The 18,087-nt window shown below is 48.2% G+C and overlaps 5 protein-coding genes across 5 annotated transcripts; 1 reads left to right on the top strand and 4 right to left on the bottom strand.

Moving 5' to 3' along the window:
* Positions 1-8,378: 8,378 nt before the first annotated feature.
* SETTUDRAFT_169742 (uncharacterized protein) lies at positions 8,379-9,910 on the bottom strand. Its single transcript, XM_008028646.1, has 2 exons — positions 8,894-9,910; positions 8,379-8,816 (listed from the first exon to the last, which is right to left on the bottom strand). Exons 1-2 carry the CDS (start codon positions 9,870-9,872, stop codon positions 8,611-8,613), a joined length of 1,185 nt encoding a protein of 394 aa, XP_008026837.1. The 5' UTR covers positions 9,873-9,910; the 3' UTR covers positions 8,379-8,610.
* A 561-nt stretch (positions 9,911-10,471) lies between these two features.
* SETTUDRAFT_169743 (uncharacterized protein) lies at positions 10,472-12,364 on the bottom strand. The gene is made up of 2 exons (XM_008028647.1): positions 12,125-12,364; positions 10,472-12,075 (listed from the first exon to the last, which is right to left on the bottom strand). Exons 1-2 carry the CDS (start codon positions 12,284-12,286, stop codon positions 10,702-10,704), a joined length of 1,536 nt encoding a protein of 511 aa, XP_008026838.1. The 5' UTR covers positions 12,287-12,364; the 3' UTR covers positions 10,472-10,701.
* A 650-nt stretch (positions 12,365-13,014) lies between these two features.
* SETTUDRAFT_185096 (uncharacterized protein) lies at positions 13,015-14,239 on the bottom strand (the record flags this gene model as incomplete). The annotated part of the gene is made up of 2 exons (XM_008028648.1): positions 13,015-14,120; positions 14,164-14,239. 2 exons carry the CDS (start codon positions 14,237-14,239, stop codon positions 13,015-13,017), a joined length of 1,182 nt encoding a protein of 393 aa, XP_008026839.1.
* A 683-nt stretch (positions 14,240-14,922) lies between these two features.
* Positions 14,923-16,112, top strand: SETTUDRAFT_169745 (uncharacterized protein). Its single transcript, XM_008028649.1, has one exon. It carries the CDS (start codon positions 14,984-14,986, stop codon positions 16,019-16,021), a length of 1,038 nt encoding a protein of 345 aa, XP_008026840.1. The 5' UTR covers positions 14,923-14,983; the 3' UTR covers positions 16,022-16,112.
* A 222-nt stretch (positions 16,113-16,334) lies between these two features.
* On the bottom strand, positions 16,335-17,612 carry SETTUDRAFT_185098 (uncharacterized protein). The gene is made up of 2 exons (XM_008028650.1): positions 17,376-17,612; positions 16,335-17,320 (listed from the first exon to the last, which is right to left on the bottom strand). Exons 1-2 carry the CDS (start codon positions 17,518-17,520, stop codon positions 16,599-16,601), a joined length of 867 nt encoding a protein of 288 aa, XP_008026841.1. The 5' UTR covers positions 17,521-17,612; the 3' UTR covers positions 16,335-16,598.
* Between the last annotated feature and the right edge of the window lie 475 nt (positions 17,613-18,087).

An 18,087-nucleotide genomic window follows, 5' to 3' on the forward strand; every position in this document is an offset into this window, starting at 1 on the left:
CAAGAGATCAACATGTATGCGGAATTAGAAGCAGGCGTCATAGGAGCGGAATGTGTAGATCTTGGTTTCAAATGGTAGATCGAACCCAGAGAATGTACAATAGTGTGTAAAGTAACAAATCCCTCTCAAAGAGTGGATCAAATCTCTCATGATTGTAAGTTTGAGTAAAGACCACAAAACGCTATGGTGGATTTCGTAGACTGGGACAATTACGCTGTGCGAGGTTTGTATGCAATTTGTACTTATCATTGCCACTGGGGCTACCTGTAAGATATATAATAACAACACCTGTACTATTTTGCAAGCAAACTGACATTTAAACAAGACAAAAAGAGGGCTAGTATGCTAGAGGAAGAAGAAAAGTATATGCATCATACAACGGCTACTCTCAGGCACTTTTGCGCCATCTATGCAGCACTAATGCAGGATATATGTAACAGTTGGAGAAGATGCATTTATATCAATGCCAACCTTGAAATGAATGTCACCTTCCCCTTGAATCCAATGTAAGAGCCCCGTTCCTGAAGAAAGTCTACGATTTGCTTCCACCACCTTGAGCGTCAGTGACCGCCGTGCAGAATGAAAACCACTTCTTTGACTTTCAAAAGCCGTATGCTGCATTAAACGGTCTTTAAGAGAACAGTAACAACCTGTTCTCCAGAAATAACGGGTTCTTTTCATGATGGAATAGATCCTGGTTCGCATCACATGCTGTAGCGTGGACATTGATATCCGATACTTCATGCTATACCCTCGTGCACGTTCGTAAAACTCTCGTCTAGACTAGTATGTAACCAGCTCGCTCGTTAGTGTATACTTTGGCTAAGGTAGCAAGATCGAAGCAATATTTAAGGAAGCAATTTAAATAAATTTGATACTGTGGGGCCATAGCTTAGATACATGAAGTTTTATATGAGGTAAGTAGTTATTTGAAAATTGGTCTTGGCAAGAATCCATACAATTCCAAGCATGCAGCTGTGCGATATCATCTGGGTGGCTCATCTTGCGACAACAGTGACGCAGTTCTGTAGCTTCATTAGTATTTGATATGCAAGAGTGGAATCCGAACCTAGTATTCACTTACGCCCTGGGTATCGCAGTTGCCAGTAGTCAGGATTCCAGCAGACTTACATGCGCATGAGTCGCTATTACCGATGCATGGGCCACCAGCTGCAATACCCGATCCTGTGCATGTAATGATTTCGCGTATAGCTGTTGTGCAGCCGGAAAAGAATAAGAGGCTGAAAATGCCGGTAGCGAAAATAGAGCTGGTCTTGAGTTGCATTTTGAAGAATTGATCGAGTCGAGAATGTCGATGGAGAATGTAAAATCTGAGAGTGAGGAAGTGCGGTATTGCTGGGTTTCGTGATGTTCAAACAGCACCAGACATACTACCTGGTAGTATTTATACTCATTCTTCGGCTGTGCTGTTTCTATACACTACGGAATAGGGCCCCACCGGACTACAGTGTCGCTGTGATACCGCCGGAAATTTTCCTAGTATAGCCCATCACGTGACGTGCATCATTGGGATCTTTAACCCAAGCAACCGGCATTTTCCTTGATGTACAGGATCGGTGACAATGGCCATCGAAAATAGAATCCCGCAACAGGTTAGTCTTGGACCGGATGTCCAGAGGGCGCATGGTTTTGCCCGGAACTCCGTTCAGTTTATTGGACTAGCGCATCGCCACGATAACATAAATACCTTAAATGCTTGATTCACTACAAAACCGGAAACAGATAAAATCATTCCACGGCTTCTCCGGTTATTTGTGGTATTTCTTGCGAATGTAGCAAATCTCCGTACCATGCCAGATGGCTTCAACATTGCAACTGTTGTTGCGCCCGACTAGCGTGGCGAATGGGTCTCCACCTGTCAGACTGTGAGGGGTTTCTGATCAAGGACTTGTTTTTTAGGTTACTGTGATAAAAGACTGTGATAAACTTAAGTATAGAAACTAAGTGTATTAAGTTGTTCTGTGTCCTCTAGCTGCGCGCACGCGCGCAGCCTTATAAGTGCTATTACCATTGCTTTTTCTGTCTTAGATACGCGGCTGAGTGTCAGCCTCGCCTAGGTATAATTCTTGGCACTCGGCTCTAATTGGCCCGAGTCACAGAATCCGGGTGCTCGATCACACCTGGATCCTATCAGTTATCTGACACACCCCCTTAGCTTGGACCTTGACAGGGCTGCAAGCTGAATCCTATTATCTACCTAGATTGCAAGACGCTCAATTTGCTCCTGGATCTCAAGCAATGCCACTCTTCGGGCTGCTTCTTGAGTCCTACTTTCTACTATTCCTAGTTAAGTCAGAAATCGCTGCCACTGGTTTAATGGGAGAGCTTTGGTGAGTCTGTCTGCTGTCATCTCTGATGATTGGGTGTAGGTGACAGTAATCCGCCTACTGGCGACTTCTTGTCTTAACTAGTAGTTATGGATATCCACATGTTAAAGCTTAGTCTAGAGTCTTGATATCTTCTGCGTGACTAGTTGGATAGTTTATTGATTATTGCACTAGATGTTGATCTAATCTAGTAGGTTAATCTTAAGCTCTTTAATTAGTTTTGATGTGAAAATAGCTTCCTTTGCTGCTTGTGATAGAGCCAACAGCTCGGCTTCGGTGGTGGACGTAGTGACTGTATCTTGCTTGTTTGCTTGCCAGGCAATTAGACCGCTAAATAGCTTGATCGTGTAGCCTTAAGAGCTCTTATGGTCTATTGTATTATTAGCAAAGGATGCGTCACTAGCCACTTGCATAGAGCTGCCTGATCTTAACTGCAGCGCTAGGTGCTTAGTTTCTTCAAGATAGAGTAATACTCGGTCTGCAGCTTTCTGGTGTTCTTGGCTGGGGTTTAAAAGAAATCTAGCAAGGCGGGACGTTGCAAAGGCAATATCTGGCCAAGTATTAACAGCTGCGTAAAGTAGGGATCTAATCTTGCGTTGATACTTGTTAATTTCTAGTGGAGTAGCTAGCCCATCTCGTGGCTTTAGCTCAGCACTGCCTATTGGTGTATCATGTTGGACAGTCCAATCTTTAGCTAGCTAGCTAATCTTTTCGCAGTAGGCGCTTTAGGATAGGTGGATAAGTCGACTATCTCAATCTCTCCTTACTTTAATCCCAAGAAACCACCTAATACTCTCTCCACTAGTTATTAAGTAAGTTTTCTTAAGATCTTCTACTAGCGTGCTAGCCTTCTGCTGTTGGTCTAGGTTGTAGGCTAGGTTAAAATCGTCCACATAGAAGAAGATCAGAATATTGTCCTTAATTATGCAGCATGGCTTATAAGGTATAGTCTAGAACCTAAGCTTAGTAAGCGTTGCTGTAAAGTCTTGTTGCTATAACGCTGGCGATATTTAGAGCCCATAGAGTGCCTTTTGGAGCTTAAGTGCCGTCCCTAGCTTCTAATATCTATAGGGCATACGCATGTACACTTCTCTGTCGAGTCGGGCGTGGACAAAGGCGTTAGTAACGTTGAATTGCTTAACTTTAAGGTCGTACTTGGCCGCAATTGCTATAAAGAGACGGAAAGATCGTCTAGCTAGAGTAGCAGCGTAGGTGTCCTGAGACGTGATATTCCGCTGCTGGTCGCCTCTAACCACTAGTCGTGCCTTGCACTTAAGAAACTAGTTTTCTTAATTGAATTTGTAGGTAAATACCCACATGTAGTCTAGGATTTAATGTCTGCTTGCCTTGACTGCTTTGTATAGTACTTCTACCTACGAGTTGGTGATCTTATAGCTGTCTAGATAAGCGCGTTAGGCTTCTTTAAATAGCTCGCCTATTAGGTGCTCGTCTAGGTTTGATCTAGCTGTTGGCGGCTTAGGGAGTTGAGGTTGATGGATTTTGACTCCTTTGGCGAGTAGCCGTCGCAGCTGCGCCTTGTCGATAGCGCCTCCATTGTAATCTCCAATGCTTCCAGCGTCTGTTCCAGCCATGAAAGCTGCGGCCCATGGGACTGTTTTGGATGATCGGATTTCCGGAGCAGCTGCTGCCTTTCCACTCATAAGCTGAGCCAGCAGTGTTACTGGTGGTGGTGTGGCCGGCGGCGTTGGATAGTGCTCCTGAATCTTCCTTCCCATGTAGTAGCCTGGTGGATCTTCTGATTCGTTGATCTCTTCTATCGTATTGATGGTGTCGTCTTCGTGAAACGACTCCGTCCTAGTGTCTGGGATCGGTGGTGGGAGCTCGATAGTCCTAACGTATGCTGCAATCTCTGATAGAGTGCTGTGCGTAAGGCTATCTATTAGGTCTTTGGTTTTTCTATTAAATATTGTATTTTCGTTGAAGATTACGTCTCTAGTGCTAATGACTTTAGCCAGCGATAGAATCTAGATCCAATAGATCGTCGACGCCTGGTAGCCAACTAGGTAGCCAATCTAAGCTTTGGGATCAAGCCTCTGTAGTCTTGATTTTCCGCGGTGTGTATTATCAGTCATTGCGAACGCTTTACACCCATATGCCTTAAGGTAAGCCACTCTTGGCTTCTTAGATGTAGCTATCCCATTTGTTTAGGATGCATAGGTGAAGAAGACTTCGTACGGCGTCTTCCATTAATTGACGTAGTTTGGCGTTTGGTTGTATAGGTACACTGCGGCCCGAGTGATCTCTGGCCAAAGCTCCCATGGTAGATTGGCGTCTAGCCGCATTACGCGCGCCTTCTCCTTATTTACACTCCCTAAGCGTTTAGCGCTACTATTTTATGCTTAAGTGTCTAGTGCTAAGGGCTTAGCAGCAATCCCCTAGGCTTAGAGCTAGCGCATTACTTCAGGTTTGACAGTCGCGATCTCGTTGTCCGTCTTAACGACTTTTGGCGTGATATTGTATTAAGTTTAGAGGAATTTAACAAAGTTAGTGAGTATCTTAATAATCAATTTAGCTATTTAATTGTCTTTAAGATAGAAATCCTATTAAAATCTTGAGTATTTGTCTGTGATTAATAGCTGTGATAATTCCTTGTTATAGAACTGTTTCTTATAGCTATAGAAATTAATTATTATTCTTTTACTAGGTCCTTGATTATTTGTCTAAGGAGCGCGGCTTATCTATCTGCGGATTTTTGCTCTTCTACATGAATTGCACTTTACTATTGTAATGCCCTTAATCCTCACCCCCTAAGCTTGCTACACGAGATGTTCTATGGCTGCTGGGCCTAAGTGACCTAGACGCTTGTGCTAGAGTATCGCAGTTGCTCGCTAAGGTGGTTTCTTAGTGCTTAAGGTATGCTTGTAGGTGTAGAGTGCTTAGTGATTTAGTTAGGCATAGAATCTAGGTGTGTTAAGCACCTAGATTTTATAGGTATTAAGTACCCACTAGCTAAAACGCTCTAAGAGCTCGCAGATTGTCGTTCTGTCGAGTCTCTTAAGGGCTATAGGCTCTGATTTAGTGTCCTACTATATTCCTATTTGCTAGAGTTTCTAGAAAGAGACAAGGTTGTATAGTAGATTTAGGCATATTGCCACATTTTTAAGTACAAGCTTCCTAGGCCTCTATTTATGTGTAAGGTTGAGTATTATCGTGCTATATCCTATAATCCATATCTAACTATTGCCTGCCTATACAAAATCTCTATTATTTGGTGGCTTGTAGTAGTGTATTTGGTTAGGGTTATTAGTAATATAACACGTTGTCCCCAAATCGAGTATGAACGAGTGACGCAGAGGGTAGTCCGCTCGGCTTGATACAAAGGCTGCAGCGAATACTGCCTTAATCTAGGTTATCTGTCTACCATTTAGTCACTAATCTTCGATTTCTAGTTAGGGAGTTTAAGATTGCTTATAGGTTTAAGATCTTATTCTTGGCCAACTTTAGGCTCTTATAAGACTCTAAAACTCAAGGTTATTTTCCTTTTTACGTTTAATTAAATTTTAAATAATCTAATTTAGCTTCTACTAACTAGGTGCCTTCTTCTAATCTAAGTAGAAGCACTAGTAAAGTGAGTGGCTCCCGTCGCACGCGGGACAGGGAGCTGTGATTTTTCGAGCTCTGGTGCTTCCTTGAGACGGTGATCTAACCTTGGTGCTTGCTAGTTTACTTGGCGCGGGTCTAGCGCTATCTAGGGACTGTGATCTGGCGCTAGCGCTTACTAGTCTACCACGACTTTGATAATTTAATGAGCTGGGTGAGGGATCCTAGTTATCCTCAGCTGTACGTTGATAAAGGGGTCTGCCCCGTTTACGACTCTGAGAGTTCCCCATAGTAGCCTGCTGGGCGTCCCCTTCTGGCTAGGTAGATTGGTGATTACTAGCGAGGTATGACGATTCCTCCATCATAAAGGCTGCCTTCTGGCTTCTTCCTCTTGTGACTGGATGATTTAGTGTCATATACTCTCGAAACCGTCTTATCATGTCCTTCTAGCTTAAGCCAGGTTGATCCTTTCTAGTAGCTTAGAAGGTTGCAGCCTAGATAGGAGCGATCTTATTTACTGCTGACGTAAAGTCTGCAGTTATGATATTAATCTAGGAAACCTCTAGTACGTTTAGCATCTTAGCTTCTGTTGCAGCTTAGCTATATTTAGTAAGCTAGAGGTCCTAGACGTTCACTAAACGTGGAGGCTTGAGGGCATTTTGATATCTGTTGCGAGTTTGTTCTTGCTCAAACTTTGATGCAATCCCAGCCTCCAGCTTCAGATTCTTAATCCACTGTTTTAGTGGTATATTAGGTAAGCAGCAAGTGCGCTGGAGGTGTGGCGCCACAGTAGACTGAACTAGCACTACAATATGTTGTAGGCTAGCTGATTCAGTCTTGTACGCAGCGTGTTTTAGCTTATAACTCTCTATCTAGAGTTTGTAGACTTCAAGATCGTCCTTATAGGTTCTCTGCCCTGATGAGGATAGATCAGATAGTCGGGCTGGCACTCTTCCTTCTCCTAGTGCTGAAGATGGTGTATAATCGGAGATATCGGGGAGCCCTGGTTGAGATGGCTCTGCTAATGGCGTGGTTGTTGAGTCTGGGTCGACTTAGGCCCATACTTTGTAGGCTTCGCATCGGGCTTGTAGCTGGTTGTACCAGGTGCGATAGTCGTTCTCGTTGCGTAAGATAACGGTTACGTTAATTAGAGCAGATTGCGCGTTTATGTTGATTAGCTTGGTAAAGGCAGTAAGTGTAACGGGCTGAACGCCCTTCGCCTCCCATACTCGTCTACGACCTCGTTTACTCCACCTGCCCGGCCCGATTGTTACCCTAGCAACCAGCATTGTATATAGATAGCTACGTAGCCGAGAGCTTAGCTCTCTATCGAATACAATCTTGTTACCTTGGCCTGTCCGATCGTGCTCCCGAGCTTAAGACTACCCTCCGGGGTCGAGCCCCTTACAGTAAGACTCTTAATTGTTAGACTATAAGGGGTTTCTAATTAAGGACTTGTTTTTTAGGTTACTGTAATAAAAGACTATGATAAACTTAAGTATAGAAACTAAGTGTATTAAGTTATTCTATGTCCTCTAGCTGCGCGCACGCGCGCAGCCTTATAAGTGCTATTACTATTGCTTTTTCTGTCTTAGGTACGCGGCTGAGTATTAGCCTCGCCTAGGTATAATTCTTGGCACTCGGCTCTAATTGGCCCGAGTCACAGAATCCGGGTGCTCGATCACACCCGGATCCTATCAGTTATCTGACACCACCTCAGGATCTCTTTTTCCACAATAGCTCTCCCAGTACTAGGCCTAATTGGGCAATTGATAGCTTAATTTGTAGCCCTAATAGAGATCTAAAACTCGCTAGTATAAAGTAGCACGCTAGCTATAATAGATAATAAGAGACCTAAGTCTTAGCAAGCTGGGTAGGCTAATATCTTTTTACCTATTCTCGCTAGCGTGTTACTTTCTATTAGTTAGTTATAGATACTTATTAGGGCTACAAAATAAGCTATCAATTGCCTAATTAGGCCTAGTACGGGGAGAGCTATTGTGGAAAAAGAGATCCTGAGGTGGAGACTTATTCGCCACGGGCGGCTCGACGTTTATCAGGTTAGTACTGTTGTGGACTTCACAATCCATTAATAGCCACTACCTATTTAGGTTGAACCATATACAAACTATCAATAGCCTTTATTAGGCTGATAATCAAGTATTGTGCATTTAGAACTTGGACATCAACTCTGTGAAGTATCTTGATAAAGCATTGCCTGACGGGGCATAGCGCATTGACCGAGGAACACATGCTTAGCCTGGAGACTAGAGGTCACCACTAGATTGTTACTATGTTATACTTGCTCTCACCAGCATATCATTTTGATTATCGGACGTCATGTATTGAGTTGCAAGATATGACGTGCACGACTGCAAAGATGAATAACATATTCTTATGAATATTGTACCCTAGCTAGATGCCTTGTATCTGCGACTCAATCAATGCTGAAGTCTCGCATTATAACTCCCCCATTTTACTTAGGTAGATGATAATCCTGAACAAGATGGAGTTCGCAATGGCCTGGAAATATTCTTATCATCTCTCCAATTAGTTTATTCACATTACCATATTCAGCGACGACCAGAATAAAACTATGATCTTCAGATTTCATTGTAAGCAATCTTGGATACGCTTAGCTGCCTCTAATCCCTGCGACTTTTACTGCTACAAACGGAAGCTTGAAAACCCACAGCTGCTTTCAAGAGCTAGTGGTCGTGCTGGGCTTGACTTCATTCATGATGAGCTTCTTGTAGCCTTCAACTGCACTTTCCAGTTCCCCCACAGTGATGGATTCATCGACTGTGTGGGCCCTCAGGATATCTCCTGGTCCGTACAGGTATCGCGTGTGGTTACCCTGCAACCTAGGGATATCGGTACCATATGACATTATGTCGGTTTCAAAACCTGATCATTGACAGTCAGCACTTTTTCCCCCTGTTTTTCTCCTAGCCTGCTCCGAGTCTGCGGGGACATTGACTTACCATCTACATCACATTTAGTATCGACAACTCCAAAGCCCCAAGGGCAATCGAGTGTAAAGGCCTCTGAATCAACACTATCTAGGATCTCCTGGAGACGGTCCCTCACGGTGATGTGACCAGTTTCTAGGGGTCCTACGGCGACGCGAAGTAAAAGCGACGCGTTTGCTGAACCAGAAATGACATTTTGAGCGACGCCGCCTGCCATTACGCCTACATTGAGAGTGCTGTTGCCGTAGATGTCGCTATTGCCGAGGTCAGCGTCGATTGCCTTTACGAGACCACGCATGAGCACGTGATTGGCGCTTTTCCCAGACGCTGGATAACCGCTGTGACCAGTCAGGCCCTTTGCGAAGACGTTGCAGGCCAGGCCTCCCTTGTGGCCACAGGCCAAAGTGCTGTTGGTAGGCTCGCCGAAGATGGCGGCACTGGGCCGGGTGCCGCGCTCTGTCATCACGTCCGACAAGTGAATCATTCCATCGCCAATTGTCTCTTCGCCGACAACAAAGGCGAGCATGACATCGTCGCCAGTGATGGAACCGGCAGCCACGAGCTCCAGCACCGCAACCGTCTGTGCAGCCAAAGAAGCCTTTGCGTCAGAGGTGCCGCGGCCAGTGATGACGGTCTCGGCCGTTGGTGGGTCAGGGCCTGAGCGGGAGTATGGCAAGTATGGAGGGACGACGTCCATGTGCGTTGTCACAACGATGCGAGATCGGTTGGACGTACGTGGCTCTGGCCAAGCGAGAACATTGAATCGCTCCGAGGGTAGAAACAATCGTTCGGTACCAAAACCCTGCTCTGTAAAGTACTCAACGAGGAAGTTTCCAACTTCAGCTTCAGCACCGGATATCGAAGGGATCTCGACAATGGATTGGTGGAAAGAGAGGAGCTTGTCGCGGTATGATGGAGCACTCTGCGCGCTTACAGCGATGGCTCCCAAGCTGCAGGAGGCGATCAGCGCTGACAGATCTGCCTGCTTCATGTTGTGTAGGTATCGACAGAGAACAAGGATGAAATGATGTAAGGTTGAGAATTTTGGTCCAAAACGATTGTGTGACAGATCCACGTACTAGAGGAAGATCCTGCACGTAATATGTACGGATAATTGTGTGTGTAACCTATGCAGTTTAAGGATGATTGGACAGATGCAGAGTCGTACGACATGGCCGATCCTACACCGGAATCTTTCCGAAAACGCCTATATTCAGCTTACGCCATGACTGCCAAGGAATAGGGATTTTGGAGTGACAATAGCTGGTCAAGGACGATCTCAAGCTGTAAATGGAAGGCAGATATCTCGTGACAGTGCGATCGGAGACCGAATATTGATGAACTAACTCTTTTGGTCTGGACCATTCTCCTGCTGACCATTTGCTGAATTGGCAGATATGAGAGTGCATTGTAGATCGCATTGGATGCCTAAGAAAGGGGCCGGCAGAATACAGGTTTCACGCATATTCCTGGGCCCCACAGTGGCTTAGAGAAATTTGCGGATGTTCTTGGAAGGTCAATGGAGGTTCTTGGGACTGATGAGATTACAACAAACTCGAGAGAGCCCAACTGAAAGCGGGAAGACAGGTGCTTTTATCGAGACTTAGTGAAAGGCACTCCCAAATGACTGCGACTGAGAAGGAATGGGTTCTGTGTCCAAATCTAATATCATTTTCTTCTTCCTGCCATGACCTGATGTTCTTTCTTTTTGCAAGTACGTCAAATCTCTTACCAAAATCTGGCCACATGTAGGAAAAGGCATTCCAAACAAAGCCAAACTTGTCCCGGCGGTGCTGTATGATCTTCTAATCGCAGTCCGCCTAAATAAACTCGGTACAGTATGTGCTCTTGGACCGGATGCGTTCGCCATAAAACCAAAGAATCGCAATGGATGCCATGCCAAAAACTGAAAATGCCGCTGCTAGTACCGTCGCTGCTATGCCAAAGCCCAGGCGATCAAACATATAAGGTGCAAACAGTGGGAAAAAGGCAGCCGCACAACTTCGAGTAAGTAGGGCTGTTGACAGGGCAGAAGCAGAATATTTGACGTAGGTGTCAATCAGGAAGAGAGAAACGCAGCTAGCGCAAACGTAGCATCCGGTGGTGAAAATGAAGCATCCGATGTTGGGCATGATCCAATGAATCCTCGCCTGGCCGGACCATCCCCACCATATCAGCCCAATAGGTACGAGAAGTGTCCCAACGATCATGGCGGGCACGCGAAACTCGGGTTTGCCTACTCCACCATTACGAGCTTTGAGTTTTGCATAGATCCAGTCGTTGAGGTGGCCAGCAACATTAACACCAACAACATATCCTATTGCAGCTGAAATGTAATTCAGACTTCCAATTCGGATGCTCTGGTGGTAATGTTCTTCCCACATGCGAGGATACATGTAGAGGAATAGGAACATGGTTCCGTACAATAGGCCCATGTAGGTTGCGAGAAGCTGGACTATGGGTTGGGTCGCTAGCATTCGGAACGGTCGTTGGAGATTGGCTCTCATGAGCGTTAAGAAGGCAGTCGTCTTTTCAGTGCTCATAGGCTGCTGCTGCCGCTGAGACTTTTTGGCAAAGGTTTGGCGTATCTTTGGCTCATACGTCTCCTTGAAAAAGGGCATCGCTACGACCATGCCGACTCCTGTGGCTATTGATGTTGTCCAAAACACCCACTTCCAATTCGCACCTTCAGAAATGAACGCTCCGAAAATGGGGCCCAAAGCAGGGCCGAGAAGCGGTGCTGCCATGTAGACTGCAAATGCTTTCCCCCTCTCTTCAGCCCTCCAAAGGTCACTCAGGAGACCACCAGCAATGGCATCTGCAACGCAAGCCCCAAAGCCAGATAGAAGCCGGAAGACGAGGAAGGATTCGAGGTTGGGTGCTGCTCCGCAGCCCGTGTTCCAGATGAGAAATACGGCACTGCCGCTCAGCAAAATGGGTTTGCGGCCGTATACTTCGGATAGGGGTGCGAGAAGAAGTGGGCCGAAGCCAATGCCTACAAGAACAAGAGAGTTGCATAGGATCCACTCATAGGGGCGTCTTATATGCAGGTCTCTCGACACTTGCTTTTCCACGGGGACGAGCATTGTCTCGGTCAATGCTTGGAGGAACAAGAAACCCGACGGTATCAGAGTTGCTATCCATTTTCGGGGCCGTGGCCAGTCTCTCGCAGTTTTGACGTCGGCTGGTAGCATCTTAAACTGTTAGTATGTGTGCGCTGGAGTGGTGTTCGTGCAGACGTACTTGGTCATGGTGAGAGACTTGGGCTGTCTGATCAACTTGGTAGAGCGGGGGTCTTTCTGGGTCACGGCCCTTTTCTGAGTCTGCTGTCTGCGCCATTGACATGGCGACAGACATGACACCCACATCTGCCGAAGGGCCCATATTTGTGATGGCTTTGGTCATGATTGACTGCTGCGGGAGGAACGGGGGAACTCGAGGGGAAATTTGAGATTTACTGTGGCCAAACGGCCTTCAGGTGGCGCGAGCACGTAGCGGCTACGGGGTATGACACATAGCAGACATCAACGGTTCTCTTTATCTGGTCGGAGTTCTTTGTGGCGAGCTGATTGGCGGACTTGTTGGCCTGGTAGCCGTGTTTTACCCTCCACGCCCTACGCTCTGCGCCCTACCCGTCGTGCCTTGGCTTGGCTTGGTGTGCCTTACCGTACTGCAAAAACGGATAAATTCCAAGCCCAGAGCCAAGCTATGACGCTCGGCCAGAAGAAGCGGCCAATCATATTGGGTGTTTGGCCAGGGGATTATTGTCAAGCTAGTAAGAAGCGACTGGGCAAGCCCTTGGGGAATGAGGACGAACAGAAGTGGACGTACTTGGATCATCAGAAATGCAAGACATAAGGTGGCGTGCTGACTGCCATGTGTACCGATGCCGCGTGGTTGGGCGTATACATGGTGTTGAATTGACGGAGTCTGCAGCGTAGGTCACGCATTTCTTGGGGGCATGGACCAGTGCGGTGTGACATGGCCCGAGCGCGTGGTAACTCGGGTCGTACGGGACCGGTTTATTATTTCGTGCATAAGTGAACTGAGTACATGTACTTGAAGAGCCCCATTTCCCATTTCCAGACTTTCATGCCGCAGATGGATGCCACTACTGCTGAATACTACTACCACTACTCTAGCTCTGTACTGTCCCCGCCGCCGATGTTCTGGTCCTCTGCGCGCACCTCGACGAGCCAGCCAAACTTGTCGGGGGCCTTGCCGCGCTGGATGGCGCCCAGTTGCGCGAGCAGCCTGGAGTAGACGGGCCCGCCGCTCAGCTGCCCGTCGGCGAGATAGGTTATGACGGTGTCAGCGTGGTCGTTGTCGTTGTCGTTGGCGTTGTGGGGCGGCGGCTGGCGGCACGCAGTGGGCCGCCGGCGCGTGATGGAGCGGATGGGCACGAGCACCACCGACGTGCCGGCGCCAAGCACCTCGCTAAACCCGGCTAACTCCGCATACCCGACCGCCCGCTTCTCCACCCGCCAGCCCACGTCACGTGCAATGTGCTGCACGCTGTCGCTGGTGACGCTGTCAATCGTGCACGGCGAGTCCGGCACCACCAGCGTCACGTCGCCATCGCGCGAGTGCACCCCGATGAAGCCACACGTGCTGAACTCGTCGACCTCCTCGTGCCGCGCGCTGTCCAGGTGCAGTGTGATGCCGAAGCCCTCGGCCCTCGCCTGGTCACTCCACCGCAGCACCGGGGCATAGTTTCCACCCACCTTGGCGTGCCCGGTGCCTTTGGGCGCGGCACGGTCAAAGTCGTCGAGAATCAGCGCCTTGACCGGCTGCGTGCCCAGATACGCCCCCGTCGGAACCACAAACACGCTGAACGTGTACTCGTCGGGCGCGCTGAGCCCCAGGTGTGCGCTCGACCCATACACCTGCGGCCGCACGTAGAGCGCTCCCCCAGACTCGTGCGGAGGAACATAGCTAGCGTTGGCCCCCACGGCGGCCCGGCACGCCCGCAGAAACATGTCGACAGGCACCCTCGGCATCGAGAGCACGTCGCACGAGTGCTGCAGCCGCATGGCGTTGCGGTCCGGCCGGAACAGGACAATGCCGCCGGGCGTGCCAGGTGTGCGGAACGCCTTAAATCCTTCCAGCGCCTGCTGCCCGTAATTGAGCCCAGGCGACATGCCGTGGATCCTCACGTATGGGTCCGTGACGAATCTGAGGGGACTCCATTTCCCAGTGCGCTTCGAGTAGGTCGACTCGATATGACCATTGACTATGACTGTGCTGAGTAGCTATCCGCCGGCTGCAACCAACTGACGCACCTTCATGAACCTGGAAGTTCTTGTCCATATTGGTCCAGTCAATCGTAGTGACCGGGGGAGGGGGAAACGACTCCATGCTGTGTCTATCTTGTGGCTGTCTTGCTAGAGTCTACGTCCACTGCACTCGGGCGCAACTGCTACTGCTATATATATACCTTTGTGTGCATGTATATAGCCAATACCCTGTATACTGCAAATCCACGTTGGAAACACATGGGTGTGCAAACTACGTCAATCACGCTGCAGTCATCCCACAATCATACCCTGATGCCCGAACAATGTCCGGACAATGCCTCGACACCTCCACCACGCTGCAAACCAATTGGAGTCTCCAGTGCGGTCCATCCTCTCCACTTCGTGCCTCTGCTAAAGCATGCGCGAGGCATACTGTCTCGCTAGACCCTCGGATACACCTCGCCCAGTGGTAAGTTTATTGCCAACCCACGGCAGCAGATGGCAAACTAGGCAGGCCGTAAGAGAACCATATTCATTGCAGGTCTTGGAAAGCTCAAATCTGCCTAATTGCCTAGCTGAGCTGCGTCTTAGTGCTTATATCGCTCGGTGTTGCAGATGCAACAGTGGATTCTTTGGGAATATCTCTCATGTGGGAAACAGCGGGGCATGATTATGGTGTGATGACTGCATCTTCAAAAGATGCAGACAACTGTGGAAGCTTGTTCAAAGATGAGTTGCTGTGCACGCTGTTGGCTATATATTGGGGTGGATACTCACCACAATAGTCAACTGTATCAGAAGCACCTCATTGATAACGCCCTACCTCTAGCTTCAATCACATCTCTTCTATCTCCTCTTTTCAACCATGGCCATTTCAAAAGCTGCCGACTCGGAGCGCGCCGTTACAGACATCTTCAACTCTGCCATTGGCGCCATAGCCATCGGCGCCGCCTGGGAAGTCGGCCTGCTCGATGAATTGCGAAGCCATGACAAGGTCGATGTGACCAAGTTCGCCACTCAACACAATCTCGACCGTGACTCGATGCACGGACTAGCCACTGCCTTGGCTGTTGTTCAAGTCGTCGAGCACGATCAGAACACGGTTGCGCCTGGCAAGCTGCTCGATGAGGCCTACCGTACAAAGTCACTCTTCCACTGGCTCATGCTAGGCTCAGGAGGACTCTTCACCCGCATGCAGTACGTCTTGCGCAACGAGAACCGCACTGGAAAGTTCTACCAACGCGACCCCGTCGCCATTTCATACGCTTGCAAAGACATTAGCAAGGAACACTTTGACCCAGCCTTCTGGACTGCCATGGAGGGACTGGATTACAAGATCAACTCCGTCGTCGACCTGGGCAGCGGGAGCGGCGAGCGACTGATGCAGGTTCTGGATCGGTACCCTGGAACCGTTGGCCTTGGTGTCGATATTGCTGGTCCTTCGCTCAAGGTCGCTGCTGCCACGGCAAATGATCGTGGTCTTGGAGACCGGCTGTCCTTCACTCCTGGCGACGCGCGAACTTTGGGCTACCGCGACGAGTTTGCCAATGTCGACCTGCTGACATGCTTCATGATGGGCCATGACTTCTGGCCTCGCGAAAACTGCGTTGCTACCCTCCAACGCTTGCGTACCGCCTTTCCCAAGGCCCGTCGCTTCCTCCTCGGCGACGCAACCCGCATTCTGTTGAACACTGACAAGTCTCGCTCCCAGCATGCCGTCAGTGACAGTAATGTACCCATTTTTACTCTGGGCTTTGAATTTGGCCACGCCTTGATGGGTGTCTACATTCCGACAATCGAGGAGTGGGATGGCGTATTCGAAGAGGGTGGATGGCGTTGTGTTAAGAAACATCTCATCAAGTCCTTGTCGCTATCAGTGATATTCGAGCTTGAGAAGATATAAGTTGCAATACTATGTAGTTCTAGTTGCCTTAGGATAGGCAATGAAAATATGGCCAAGTTAGTTATTTTGTTAATTGCTTCCAACTGAAAATCCCCCCATTTATTACTTCCATGAATCGATGACTGTGGGTGCATATTCTACTGTACCTTTTGTTTCTTTTGAACGATAAAACATCTGATCACTGCACCTGTAGATAGGAACATCTGCAGAGTGTTGATTGCATTCGTCGTTCAAAAAGATTGTAACATCTAAAAACAAGCAAATTTTCTACTTCGAATAAATAGCACATATATTTGAAACAATTCATTGTTAGAAAACCATATATTGGAAATATATCTAAGCTAATTTCCAGAGACGAAGGACACTACCGAAATTCAGATTAATGTGCATTGGCAACTCCACTATCCAGACTACAAGACCTGGCGGACCAGCGTAGAAACAACTACCCGTTTCTGCTTGGCACAGTGCACAAATAAAAGAAAACCAGACACCTTTGTTCGCGAACCATCGCCACCAGTAGTGAACACTAAGTTTCATGTGATGAATCCATCTACCAAGACACTCGGCGTAAATCAGGTTACGGAACCTGGACTACGGCGCCTAAGGCTTCAGTGTCGAAATCGTTATCGTTGGACAAATTTTTAGTGTTCGGAAAAACACCCATATTCTTGGGGTTGTACTGCCCTGCGGCGCCCACGGCGGTATTCCAATCAGTCTTGACCTTTTCCGGCACGGATCCAGGGGCTCCTGGCAGCAGCGACTTAGGGCCGAATCTGAATGATGTCGTCTTGGACCCATCAGCGTTGATCGTTGTCGTGAACGTGACCTCGTAGCCTCGGGCGATCAGGGCAGCCAGAACAAGACCTACGGCCGTGGTCACCTGCTGAGGCGTGAGCTGCTGTCCCCACTTGAGGAGCCCTTCCCAAGGAAACCCGGAACCCAAGTTAGCAGCAAATGCAGTATCGCAGATTTGCCGAATCATTTCGTGCGCCACCGAAGCAGCATATGATTCAGCTGGTTCCGTAGGCAACGTCTTCGCATCAGAATCGGCGGGGGTTGAAAGGGTGGCCAGATTATAAAACACATCCTTGCTCTTGATGCCCTGATAAACCAGATTTCCGTCATGGACGCCTCCCCAGCGCGTTGCACTGGCGACAATGGTAGAGTTGGGGTCGTAGTAGAACTCCTGGCTCCTGTCCCACTTATCCGTTCCCCACATGGTGTTTGAGGATAGATAGAACTTTTCTTTGGCTGTGGAGTTGATGCTGGTGTTGGCGAGATCTATCGTCAAGTCGCTATCTGCGTGGGGTATCAGTTCAATGCTCAATTGGTGAATGGCACAGCTGCAACTCACTGATCCAAATGCTGAAGCCGCTGTGATCTCCTCCATCCCAGATTGTTTCATTTTGGTTGGAACACTTCCGAAATTGTGGGTAGATGACTATGGCGATGCCGGAGTTGCGGAGGGTGTAGTATCTGATTCCAATTGGAGGTGCCATGTTGATGAAGTTGAAATAAAAGCGCAAGCAGCTATGCCAGTAGTGAAGTAATAAGGGTGGTGGATCTTGAAAACAATCTGCTGAAGAAGGCTGAGAGAAGTAGGCCTGGATGAAGGGTAAGGATCGAAAGCAGTGGTACACAATGCTCTTTAAGTAGCCCAGCAATGTCCCTTAAGCAACCTCCACTTAGTACCATACCGACAGTGTTGATGCGGGATGTTTCTTTGAGCTACCATCTCGGCGGCTCCGGATTGTGGCACTGGCTGGGCCCATCTCGATCAAGTTCTGGCTTACAAGGGTGCTAGCCGAGGATGCCAGATTGAGCATGCGGCTAAACCGAAGCAGTCTCGACAACCTGATTTAGGCAAGTGATTCCCGATTAAGCGATCAGCTGAAGAAACCCAGTTCGTGGCTTAGCTGATGGTCCATGGCTGGCTAGAAGATGCTGTCGCATGATGTTCAGACCCTAGCAACGAACGGCCTTCCTTGCCTCATGATGGAAGCCACACTCATAGTGGCTGATCGAATCGGTTGTCTAGGACTGGAGATTGGCAATCTTGATTGCCT

This window comes from Exserohilum turcica (genome assembly GCF_000359705.1).
Source record: "Exserohilum turcica Et28A unplaced genomic scaffold SETTUscaffold_29, whole genome shotgun sequence".
In the NCBI taxonomy this organism is placed as follows: Eukaryota; Fungi; Ascomycota; class Dothideomycetes; order Pleosporales; family Pleosporaceae; genus Exserohilum; species Exserohilum turcicum.